Source organism: Capricornis sumatraensis, chromosome 4, assembly GCF_032405125.1.
Source record: "Capricornis sumatraensis isolate serow.1 chromosome 4, serow.2, whole genome shotgun sequence".
Classification (NCBI taxonomy): Eukaryota; Metazoa; Chordata; class Mammalia; order Artiodactyla; family Bovidae; genus Capricornis; species Capricornis sumatraensis.
In genome coordinates this window covers 67,298,438-67,311,814 of record NC_091072.1, presented here as the reverse complement: position 1 = coordinate 67,311,814, position 13,377 = coordinate 67,298,438, and the positions used below count along the sequence as shown (strand labels likewise).

Below are 13,377 nucleotides of genomic sequence, written 5' to 3'. Positions count from 1 at the left end.
TTTGCCCTTTGCAAGAACATTAGACATAAACCTCCTGAGTATAATTTTACAAAACAACTTAGGGAGCAGTATTTTCAATGGTTAGGAATTGTGCTAAACACAATGATGGCATTTAAGCTCCATAGAACACATAGGAAATGTGCTCTTCTGTATGAAGTGGTCATTGCTGCGTGAGCCCTACCAATATTCCTGTAGAACATAATTTGTTTGAGCAGGCTTTCTCTCCTCCCAGCACCAGAGAGATCTCCAAGGTTCTCTTCTTGCCAGCAGCACTTACTTGAGACCAAAACAACATTCATTCTCAGTTTTTATTTATTCCTTTCTCTGCAAAAGACTTAAATGTCCTTTACTTTCAGGAAATTGAAAAGAGAACTAATGAGTGATTATCTGATAACTGGTAAGATGTTTAGATTTGGATAAAGCCATTAAATATTAATGAAAATATTAAGAGAGGCTTTATGTTACTGTTACTTGACTTGATGTTTTCCTACAATAGGAAAACTACAGCAAGTCAAGAAAAAAACACAATCCTCACAGATCACCTGTCCCTCATTCAATAAACTAAAGAGAGATCAATTTATTGAAATAGGAATACTCTGTATCAATATGATGAAGCATTCAGAGGGACCAAATAAGTCAAGAATTACAGGTATGAAAAGATTGGGCTTTAGATCATCAACGTTTTCCAATTCCTACTTCTATATTACCTAATCAGTGCAGTAAACGGTTCTTGAACTTGCATCAGAATCATTTAGAGGCCTTGTTAAACCAGAGATTAGTAGGCCCTACCCGGAGCCTTTCTGATTCAGTAGGTCTCTGATGAGATATGAGAATATGAATTTCTAACAAGTTCCCAAGTGATTCTGATGCTGCTGGTTCAGGGACTACACTTTGAGAACCACTGTTGAGAGCTTCCCACAATCTAGGCAGCACCAGTTGTCTGCAAGTCTGTCAATATCTTAGCATTTAAAACATATAGCAGAAAGAAACAGAAACCGTGACTTCAGATAAATTGGAGACATTCAGAAGAAATCATCTTTGTGCTATAAGATTCTTTGCTTTAACTGTTTACAACAGCCAAGACATGGAAGCAACCTAGATGTCCATCGGCAGACGAATGGATAAGAAAGCTGTGGTACATATACACAATGGAATATTACTCAGCTATTAAAAAGAATGCCTTTGAATCAGTTTTAATGAGGTGGATGAAACTGGAGCCTATTATACATAGTGAAGTAAGTCAGAAAGAAAAATACCAATACAGTATATTAATGCACATATACGGAATTTAGAAAGATGGTAACGATGACCCTATATGCAAGACAGCAACAGAGACACAGGTGTAAAGAACAGACGTTTGGACTCTGTGGGAGAAGGCGAGGGTGGGATGATTTGAGAGAATAACACTGAAACATGTATATTATATGTGAAATAGATCACCAGTCCACGTTTGATGCATGAGACAGGGTGCTCAAGGCTGGTGCATTGGGATGACCCTGAGGGATGGGCTGGGGAGGGAGGGTCAGGATGGGGAACACATGTACACCCATGGCTGATTCATGTTAATGTATGGCAAAAACCACCACAATATTGTAAAGTAATTAGCCTCCAATTAAAATAAATTAAAAGAATTCTTTGCTTTATAGAATTTTTTTGCTATTTAAGAAAAATATTGAGTCTTTCAGTGAATTTGAGTTACAAAATACCAATTTACAGGCAACTTTGGGAAATTTATATTGATTGTGTAAAGGGAGGTACTTATAAACTCTAAATACCAGGGAGAGGAGTTGAAAATAAACACTGATTGAGCTTCTTTTCAACATAAAATGCTAATTTAAAAAGCTTATGTAGTTGACAGTGGGACAGGAAGTTCCGTTTTGTTTACTAGGGCAGAGGAAGGCAGTGGAGCTCATGGGGTGAGTGCTCTGCAGTGAACATCTACTGGTTCCCACTCAGCCCCAGTGCTCCCCTTTCCCTAACATTATCCCAGTTGTCACCTCTGTATCTGCCCTTCCTCACTCCTTGAATGTGATCGCCTTAAGACAATGAGCACCCTCCTTAACACGGTAGCCGGTTCAACAGTGTGCATGTGACTTAAACCAGTCTAAACTGAACGAAAATCAAGACTCTGGCTATGAATGTCAAGAAATGATTTCTGCCTCTTTATCTCTCCCTCCCTCCCCTTTCTATTTCTTACTCTCTCCATAGCCTCAAGGACAACAGCCACTCTGTGACTATAACAGAAGCTGGCCATAGGATGAAGCTCAGACCATGGAAGGCAGGGATGAGAGATGAAAAGAGTCCTTGATTTTGAGCCCCTTGATCAAACCAACCTTGTATTCTCTCTCACCTCTGGGCTTTATGGTTACATGGGTCAATAACATACAGTCTTACTTAACTAGTTTTCTGTATCCTAACTGAAACAATCTCCAAGTTTTATCTTTCTAAGTGTCTTTGCTGTTTATATTCTGCTAGTAAAGTACTTAGCAACGACTGACACAATAAACATTACTTACAGTAAATAACTAACATTTGTATAGCACTTGAGATTTCTCAAGGGAAATTAATCTGGTCATCACAATGATCACATCTGACGGCACTGTCATCCCTCTTGTAGCTTAGAACAGGAATAACAAAAGACATGCTGTGGGATAAATCAGGTCTGCTACCCATTTTTGTAAATAAGATATCTTTTTAACACAGCCACACACGTTTCTTTACAAATTATCTGTAGGTTCTTTTGTACTGCAACAGAAGAGCTGAGTAGTTGCAATAAAGACCACAAGGTTGGCAAAGCCCCAAATACTTACTATCTGGACCTTGACAGAAAGAATCTTCTGTTTTATGATACGGAAGACTAGACTTTCTTAAGTGCACAAGGCAAGTCAGAGGCAGATCTACGACTTGAACTCATGTCTCCCAACACAGTGCCTTTTCATGGGTATGAGAGATGCCAGGATTTAAAAGTGCTTATGGGCAGAGGCCGGGAGAAACATCAATAACCTCAGATATGCAGATGACACCACCCTTATGGCAGAAAGTGAAGAGGAACTCAAAAGCCTCTTGATGAAAGTGAAAGAGGAGAGTGAAAAAGTTGGCTTAAAGCTCAACATTCAGAAAACTAAGATTATGGCATCTGGCCCCATCACGTCATGGGAAATAGATGGGGAAGCAGTAGAAACAGTGTCAGACTTTATTTTGGGGGGGCTCCAAAATCACTGCAGATGGTGATTGCAGCCATGAAATTAAAAGATGCTTACTCCTTGGAAGGAAAGTTATGACCAACCTAGGTAGCATATTGAAAAGCAGAGACATTACTTTGCCAACAAAGGTCCACCTAGTCAAGGCTATGGTTTTTCCAGTGGTTATGTATGGATGTGAGAGTTGGACTGTGAAGAAAGCTGAGAGCTGAAGAATTGATGCTTTTGAAGTGTGGTGTTGGAGAAGACTCTTGAGAGTCCCTTGGACTGCAAGGAGATCCAACCAGTCCATTCTAGGGCTGGTGCTTGGGGCTGGTGCACTGGGATAACCCAGAGAGATGGTATGGGGAGGGAGGTGGGAGAGGGGTTCAGGATTGGGAACTCATGTACACCCGTGGCGGATTCATGTTGATGTATGGCAAAACCAATACAGTATTGTAAAATAAAGTAAAAGAAAAAAAATAATAAAGGAGATCAGCCCTGGGTGTTCTTTGGAAGGAATGATGCTAAAGCTGAAACTCCAGTACTTTGGCCACCTCATGCAAAGAGTTGACTCATTGGAAAAGACTCTGATGCTGGGAGGGACTGGGGGCAGGAGGAGAAGGGGATGATAGAGGATGAGATGGTTGGATGGCATCTGGACTCGATGGAGGTGAGTTTGAGTGAACTCCGGGAGATGGTGATGGACAGGGAGGCCTGGCGTGCTGTGATTCATGGGGTCACAAAGAGTCGGACACGACTGAGCGACTGAACTGAACTGAACTGATGGGCAGAGGCAACCTTGGGAGCAATGTGGCCCATCCTCCCCTGTGGTCTTAGAAGGCATTTTCTCCCTTCCTATCCCTTGCCCTGTGGTTCTTCTACAAGGAGCTCTCTGCTTGGAGCCTCCCCAGATCAGGACCAGTGCATTGTACAACTTCAGGGGCGCCATTTTCATGACGGACACCATGAACACACTGTGTAATCCAAGCCCCTTGTGTTACATATGGACAGTTGTCCTGGAAATCCATGACTGTGGCTCCATAGCTGACAAAACGCCTGGCACTGATCATAAGGGAGTAAAAGAGCCCGAAGAGCAAGCTGACCAAAGATGGAATGGCTGCCTTGAGGGTGGCTGTGAGCTTCCTGACTTGACGAGTGTGTAAACACAGGGTGCGAATCAGGCAGAAGAGATGCAGACAGCACATGGGCAGGTGGACTAGTTTACTGAGAAGGTCTCACCCAATCCTCAGAGTCTATGTTCAAGAAAAGAATGAAGAGAACCCAAGTTGCAGATAACCAAAGATAAATAAAATTTCCTTAAGATCCCCTGAAAGAGGGGAGCCACCCACCTTTCTTCAGCATGGGAAAAAGGAACAAGTCCCCAGAGAACCAATGTTTTCCATCTAACAAAAATTAAAGCCAGCATTACCATCTTAAGAACTAATAAATGGTCCAAAAAATAAGTGCATTCACTCGTGAAGAGTTCCCACACAGCCTCCTGTTGCTTTCTCAAGTCTGATTGATTAGTAGGAAGTTTCTGATGCATTTCCATGACTTCATTCCAGGTCTTATCCTATATGTGGGAAGAAAAAGAGAGAACAAACATTTCCACCTTGATGGGTTGACCTGTTGTCCTTTCTTGGACTTGTAGTGCAGCAGAAACAAGCGATCTCCCAAATCATGGTCTCCCATTGCAAGCCCCAGGCGCCCCTCTGGATGAAAGTGAAAAAGTGAAAGTATTAGTTGCTCAGTCCTGTCTGACCTTTTGGGATCCCATGGACTGCAGTCTACCAGGTTCCTAGGACCATGGAATTCTCCAATTGGAGTGGGCAGACATTCCCTTCCTCAGGCGATCTTTTCAACTCAGGGATTGATCTTCCTGACCCAGGGATTGAACCCGGGTCTCCTGCATTGCAGGCAGATTTTTTACTGTCTGAGTCACCAGGAAGCCCATCCCTCTGGGCAGAGTTACCCAAACCACAGTCCTCTCTGCATGAGTTTGGGATATCAATTCCTTCCATGCATGGGATGGACATGTTATTTACAGTTTAAAAAGAATCCCAAACCCAGAACTGGGAAATCTGATCCAGGTTCCACTAGTGACACTTGCTGAAATTAACTACCAAAGCATCATGAAATAAGAGTTTAAAGAGACCATCAGAAATTGTCTTATAAAAACCAGCTTATTTTTCAAATGAGGAAATGAAGGCCCAGTGAGGGGAAGAATTGTAACAACTATTAACATTTGTGTAGGACTTCTTGGCCTACAAAGTACTCTCATGTCCATTACTTTATTTAAGATAAAATGACTTCCCGAGGTTTCAATGTGCTTTAGAGACAGCAGACCTCCTTCTACCCCGGTCTGGGCTTCTCTCCTGCACTTTGCTATTATTATGAACAATGCAATTATCTGATATCTTATAATACTGACAAAAACAAAAAAAGAAGCCACACAGAAAGCAAATCAGGAGATACCTTCAGGGTGTGGAACTCATAGTCCCTGAAGTCTGTAATCTTCAAAGAGGACAGGCAGTCTTCTAGATCAGATATATGCTTGTTCTTGTCTTTGCCCTGCTAACAGATTGTAAGAACAGGATTTTCAAATTTGAATTCTTTTAGTGATACGCCTCTGGTAGCCTCAGCATCTTTGTTTCATGGTCCCACACGCAGGAGATCAGGCTGTGCATTTTGTCTATGAACCACTAACAGGTGAAAAGCCATTTCTGAGCCAGAGTCTGACCCACAGGAGTTCAGAATATCAGACATGGAGGAGAAAGGCTGGGAACATGGCTGATCCAAACCTCTCATTTTACTAATTAAAAAAAAAAAGCTGGCGCCATAAAAGCAGAACTGCCATATAGCAATTAGATGGATTTCTGTCTAGTGTGCACCCTGCAAAAGTTAGTCCTTCAGAGTCGAACTTTTCTGATGGACTTTACCATCAGAAGGGGCCTTGGAGATCTCAGTTCAACCCCTCATTTAGCAGATGACTAAATAAAGTCCAGAGTATTAAAGGAACTTCCCAGTACAGTAATTCTCAGCTGGAGAATACCACGATATGCTAGAAACTCTAGTTTCCTTAGATTGGAACACCTACTTATTTTTGTTATAATTTTTATTTTAAATAATATTAGTTAAAAGAATCAGGTTCAGAGGTAATATGTGTTTGTTGCAGAAAACCTGAGAAACAAAACCACAAAGAAAAGCAAAGTTACCTGTAATCTCCACTGGCTCCCCACACCCCCAGGTAATTATTGAAAACACTTTTCTTATTGTATTTATAATTAATTTTTAATGGTATCACATTCATCTATCCTTTTGAAACTTACTGTATTGTGACTTTTTAATTTTTCTGACTCATTCACTATTCTCTTGCAACATCATGAATTACTCATTTTAAGAGTTCATTTTAGCAACTACACCAGGGAGAAGCTATCAAATAACAATGTGAGGCTCTCTAAAGTCAACTTGGCTGCCTTTTAGATAAATGTTTATCACAAACAACATTTTAACTTGCTGTATTGCTTCAGGGTGCATGATGCTGGCGTGGATCTAAGCAGTTTGGTGGACATCATTCAACTTTAGGTAAAGGAGCCAGAGAAGGAAAGCTTACCTGCTATTGTGGGGATGTAGCTCCCTGTGTGTCGGAAAGACAGCCCTGTAATAATTTCAGAAAGTGCTAAAGGACCATGGCTTAATTCTCTGCTAGGGTTATGGCACCAAAACAAGAACCTTATTGGAGACTTATTAACTTCATAGTAGCAGAGAAATCTTGGAGCTGGTTGGGGACCTCCTACCGCAACTGGGACATGTGCCTTTTGCTGATGTCTGAAACCATAGTGACTGCATGTTGTGTAAATTAAAAATCAGCAGTCAGTTGGGAAATAAGGAGGCTGAGGCAATGGAAGACGCATCAGACATGGGGCAAGTGGGCGCCAGCCGTCTACCTTGAAGAACACTCACTGTGGCTTTCCAAGGATCTGCCCAACCTCCTGACCAAAGTGCTTGGTGGATATGATAGTGAGAAGGGAAGGGACAGTCCTCTCAAAGGAAACATTAACTATTTAGAGTTACTGACCCACTGCTGGAAGCTGTGCTCCTTCCACTATGATGGCGCTGGCTTCTGGTGGAGAGGCAATGAGATGTCAAAGGGATTTGAGAGAATATAGAAGATAAAGAAAATAAGTCAAGGCTAATTCTCAGGGCTCGAATTTAATAACTAAGAGGTGGGAGGACTTTCAAGGTGGTGGAGGAATAAGACAGGGAGATCAACTTCCTCCCCACAAATACATCAAAAATACATCTGCATGCGGATGAACCCATACAGAATACATTCTGAATGCTGGCGGGAGATCCCGACTTCCAGAAAGGCAAGCCAATCTTCTCAGAACGAGGCAGGGCAAAAGATAAAGATTTAAAAAAAAAAAAAAGGGATTTCGGGACAGGGACCAGCATCCTGGGGAGGGAGTTGTGAAGGAGGAAAAGTTCCAACACATTCAGAAACCCCCTCAGGGGTGAGGACAAGGGGGAGTTTTGGAAACTCAGAGGGGAATAAAGCAACAGGCGCTCAGAAGGCAAAACAGAGAGAATTCACCAGAGTTCGTTACCAAACAGCACTTCCCAGCTGAGCAGTGGCTTGCACTCATGCCCACTGCTGCTAGTGGGGGCTGGGTACTCAGGCTTCAGGAGCAGGACCCCAGGAAGAGCACCAGTGTTGACTGCTCTGAAGATATTCTGAGAAGGCTAGCATGACACAGCTGAGGCAGTCCAGGTAAAAGACTGCGACTCTCAGAGAGGCAAGAGATCGTGGCGGCAGGGAGCCTCTAACTCCCTGCGCTGGTGGACTGCAGGAAGCCACCTTCAAAACTGATACAGGCGGGATGAGCAAAGCCGTGAGATGCCCAACCCCTGAGGGAGATACACACAGAAGAACTGTACAAAAAAGGTCTTAATGACCCAGATAACCATGATGGTGTAATCACTTCCCTACAGCCAGATATCCTAGAGTGTGAAGTCAAATGGGCCTTAGGAAGCATTACTACGAACAAAGACAGAGGAGGTGATGGAATTTCAACTGGGCTATTTCAAATCCTAAAAGATGATGCTGTTAAAGTGCTGTGCTCAGTATGCCACAAATTTGGGAAACTCAGCAATGGCCAAAGGACTGGAAAAGGTCACTCTTCATTCCAATCCCAAAGAAGGGAAATGCCAAAGAATGTTCAAACTACCATACAATTGCACTCATTTCACTTGCTAGCAAAGCAACGCTCAAAATCCTTCAGGCTAGACTTCAACAATACATGAACCAAGACCTTCCTGAAGTACAACCTGGATTTATAAAAGGCATAAGAATCACAGATCAATTTACCAACATTTGTTGGATTGTAGAAAAAGCAAAGGAATTAAAAAAAAAAATCTACTTCCGCTTCATTGACAATGCTACAGCCTTTGCTTGTGTAGATTACAACAAACCATGGAAAAGTCTTAGAGATGGAAATAGCAGACCATCTAATCTGCCTCCTGAGAAACTTGTATGCAGGACAGGAAGCAACAGTTAGAACTGGACATGGTTATTTAGCTTATAAGCAGAGTACATCATGCAAAATGCCAGGCTGGATGAAGCTCAAACTGGAATAAACACTGCTGGGAGAAATATCAAGAACCTCAGATATGCAGATGATACCACTCTAATGGCAGAAACTGAAGAGGAATTCAAGAACCTCTTGATGAGGGTAAAAGAGGAGAGTGAAAAACTGGCTTGAAATTTAACATTCAAAAAAACTAAGATAATGGCATCCGGTCCCATCACTTCATGGCAAATAGATGAGGAAACAATGGAAACAGTGACAGACAGGGCTTGGGCTCCAAAATTATTGCAGATGGTGACTGCAACCGTTGAATTAAAACATGGTTGCTCCTTGGAAGAAAAGCTATGACAAATCTAGACAGCATATTCAAATGCAGAGACATCACTTGGGCGACAAGTCCATATGGTCAAAGCTATGGTTTTTCTAGTATTCATATATGGATGTGAGAGTTGGACCATAAAGAAGGCTGAGCACCCAAGAACTGATGCTTTCGAATTGTGGTGCTGGAGAAGACACTTGAGAGTCCCTTGGACAGCAAGGAGATCCAACCAGTCAATCCTACAGAAGATCAACCCTGAATATTCATTGGAAGGACTGATGCTGAAGCTCCAATACTTTGGCTACTTGATGTGGAAAGCCATCTCAATGGAAAAGACCCTGATGCTGGGAAAGATTGAGGCCAAGAGGAGAAGGGGGTGACAGAGGATGAGATGGTTAGATGGCATTACTGACTCAAGGAACATGAGTTTGAGCAAACTATGGGAGACAGTGAAGGACAGGAAAGCCTTGTGTGCTGCAGTTAATGGGGTGGCAAAGAGTCGGACACAACTTAGTGACTGAACAAGAGGTAGATATGCCTGGCCAAAGCCACCACCTACGGCAGTGAGCACCAGCGGCAGAACTAGACGCAACTGCAGTTTATGATCCCAGAGAGGGGAAGGCAAGCCAACGGCCACTGCCAAAGCCAAGAAGGCGGCCTGAGGCAGGGGACAAAATACTGCTGCTGCGGTCCCAACGCTAGAGGTAGCAGCTGTCATCAGGCTGTGAGCCTGCACAGGTTACAACCCATACCTTCCTGGGAGCCTATGCAACTTAGCTCTGCGGAGAGACACAAGACCCGGGGCCAATCCCTCTGCGAGAGGGCACGACCCACCTCAGACTGTGGAAACTTCCCACAGGCTGCCGTAGGTACTCCCCATCTGAGGCTTCCAAAGGCCTTCTTCTTCCCAGCCCGACTGAGCAAGTGAGTCTTAATGAGCTGCTACTTCTGTCCCCTCTGGTCCAGGTGGGGAAGACACTTGAGGGTGGCCTACAAACAGAGGTGGGCCCCAAACCAAAGTGGAGCACCAGGGGCTGTGTGAATAAAACAGAGGAGGGGGATTCCCTCCTGTAGCCATAGGTGCAGGAGATTAAATCTCTGCAATTAGCTTGAGACTCTGGACTTTGGGGGCAACTGTGGATTTGGGGAGCAAGTACAGGGGAGAATAAGGCCAGATCTGAATCTGAGCTGACCTCACAGCATCCACAGCAGGTTCAGAGACTTTCCTAAAAATACTGGAGGACTTTCTGAGTAGGCAGATTGTCTGGTAAACACTGTGTGGAGAGGACAATGGAGGACTCAGGAGGACATTCTTCCTATACCACTCTCTCCTTTTGTAATGTTGTTCTTTATTATTCCTTTAATTTTTACTTTTTAACTTACTTTTTCCTTTTTAAAAAGCATCTTATTTTTAAATAAACTTACTTTACTTTTCCCCTATTTTTACAGGACTCTTTAGTTATACTGCATTTCCCCCATATTTTTGGTTTTGTCTTTTTGCTAGTCTAGTTTTTAGTATTCATTTTCATTTATAGATTTCTTTATTGGCTTGACTGCTCTCTTTGTTTTTGATTCCTGCTTTTATTCTTTTTTCTCTATTTTCTCTCTTCTCTTTATAAGTCTGTGAGTTTCTTTGGGTGTTCTTGATTGGCGAGTGCTGCTTTCACCAACTGTCTTCGAGTTTTGTCTTCTGTGTGGTCTGTGAAGTCTTGGTGCTACGGTAAGGGGTCATGCTTGAATCTCCAAGTTGGAAGACCCGAGTCCAGGACTTTGGGCCACCAGAGAATCCCCAACTCCATGAGACATTATTTGACAAGAATTCTCCCAGAGGCCTTTATCTCAACACTAAGACCAGGTCCCACCCAAAAGCCAGTAAGCTTCAGTGCCAGATGCCTCAAGCCAACCCTTCAGCAAAATAGGAACATAACCCTGCCCGTTAGCAGACAGGCTGCCAAAAGCCACACCAAGCCCAGAGACACCCCAAACACACTGCTGGGCAAGACACTGCCCTTCAGAGACAAGATTCAGTTCCATCCACCAGATCACAGGTACAAGTCCCCTCAATCAGGAAACCTTCACAAGGCCCTGGTCCAATGCCACCCACTGGGGGCAGGTTCCACAAATAGGAACTGTGACCTTCCAGCCTGCAGAAAGGAGACTCAAAACACAGCAAATTACACAAAATAAAAAGACAGAGAAAGATGCAGCAGATGAAGGAACATAGTAAAAACCCACAAGACCAAACAAATGAAGAGGAAACAGGCAGTCTACTTGAAAAAGAATTCAGAGTAATGATAGTAAAGATGACCCCAAATCTTGAAAATAAAATGGAGGCACAGATAAAGAGAATGAAGGCACGGATCAAGAAGGTATAAGAAATGTTGAACAAGGACCTCCAATGAGAAGAACAACAGGAAAGTCTTCCTAAGGGAACAATGCAAAGAAAGAGGGGAAAACAACAGAATGGGAAAGACTAGAGATCTCCTCTAGAAATTAGAGATACCAAGGGAACATTTCATGCAAAGATGGGCACAATAAAGGACAGAAACGGGATGGAACTAACAGAAGCAGAAGATATTAAGAAGGGCCAAGAATACACAGAAGAACCATACAAAAAAGGTCTTAATGATCTAGATAACCATGATGGTGTGGTCACTCACTTAGAGCCAGACATCCTAGAGTGTGAAGTGAAGGAGGCTTTAGGAAGCTTTACTAGAAACAAAACTAGTGGAGGTAATTGAATTCCAGCTGAGTTATTTCAAATGCTAAAAGATGATGCTATTAAAGTGCTACACTCAATACGCCAGCAAATTTGGAAAACTCAGCAGTGGCCATAGGGCTGGAAAAGGTCAGTGTTCATTCCAATTCCAAAGAAGGACAATGTCAAAGAACGTTCAAACTACTGCACAACTGTGCTTATTTCACATGCTAGTAAGGTACTGCTCAAAATCCTTCAAGCTAGGCTTCAATAGTATGTGAACTGAGAACTTCCAGATACACAGGCTGGATTTAGAAAAGGCATAAGAATCAGGTATCAAATTGCCAACATCCACTGGATCATAGAAAAAGCAAGGGACTTTCAGAAAAACATATACTTCTGCTTTATTAACTATCATAGCCTTTGACTGTGTGGATCACAACAAACTGTGGAAATTCTTCAAAAGATCAGACTACCAGACCACCTGACCTGCCACCTGAGAAATCTGTATGCAGGTCAAGAAGCAACAGTTAGAACTGGACATGGAACAACAGACTGGTTCCAAATTGGGAAAGGAGTGCATCAAGGCTGTATACTGTCACCCTGCTTATTTAACTTATATGCAGAGTACATCATGCAAAATGCCAAGCTGGATGAAGCTCAAGTTGGAACCAAGATTGCTGGGAGAAATATCAACAACCTCAGATATGCAGATGATACTACCCTAATAAGTAAAAAGAGAAGAGGAACTCAAGAACCCCTTGATGAAAGTGAAAGAGGAGAGTGAAAAAGCTGGCTTAAAACTCAACATTCAAAAAACTAAGATCACGGCATCCTGTCCCATCACTTCATGGCAAATAGATGGGGAAACAATGAAAGCAGTGACAGACTTCATTTTCTTGGGCTCCAAAATCTCTGTGGATGGTGACTGCAACCATGAAATTAAAAGATGTTTGCTCCTTGGAAGGAAAGCTATGACAAACCTAGACAGCATATTAAAAACCCAAGACATTACTTTTCCAACAAAGATTGGTATGGTCAAAGCTATGGTTTTTCCAATAGTCATGTATGAATGTGGAAGGCTGAGTGATGAAGAATTGATGCTTTTGTATTGTGGTGTTGCAGAAGACTCTTCAGAGTCCCTTAGACTGCAAGGAGATCCAACCAGTCCATGCTAAAGGAACTCAGTCCTGAATGTTCTTGGAAGGACTAATGCTGAAGCTGAAGTTCCAATACTTTGCCACCTGATGGGAAGAGCTGACTCATTAGAAAGGACCCTGATGCTGGGAAAGATTGAAGGCAGGAGGAGAAGGGAACAACAGAGGATGAGATGGTTGGATGACACCACTAACTCAATGGACATTGAGTTTAAGCAAGCTCTGGGAGATGGTGGAAGACAGGGAAGCCTGGCCTGCTGCAGTCCATGGGGTCACAGAGTCAGACAAGACTGAGCAAATGAACAACAACAACAGAAGAAAAAGAGGAAAACAAAGGGTCTGAGAAAATATTTGAGGAGACTATAGTTGAAAACTGCCCCAGCACAGGAAAGGAAGTAGCCACCCAAGTCCAGTAAATCCAGAGAGTCCCATA

General features: G+C 42.8%; 1 protein-coding gene across 1 annotated transcript in view; it reads right to left on the bottom strand.

Annotated features, from left to right (window-relative positions):
* Positions 1–13,377, bottom strand: part of PLEKHG7 (pleckstrin homology and RhoGEF domain containing G7) — a 78,449-nt gene that overhangs the window by 37,384 nt on the left and 27,688 nt on the right. The window contains exons 5-6 of the mRNA XM_068971409.1: positions 5,658–5,753; positions 4,612–4,755 (exon numbers count right to left, since the gene is read on the bottom strand). Coding sequence (XP_068827510.1) covers positions 4,612–4,755; positions 5,658–5,753 — 240 coding nt within the window. The remainder of the gene's footprint in view (positions 1–4,611; positions 4,756–5,657; positions 5,754–13,377) is intronic.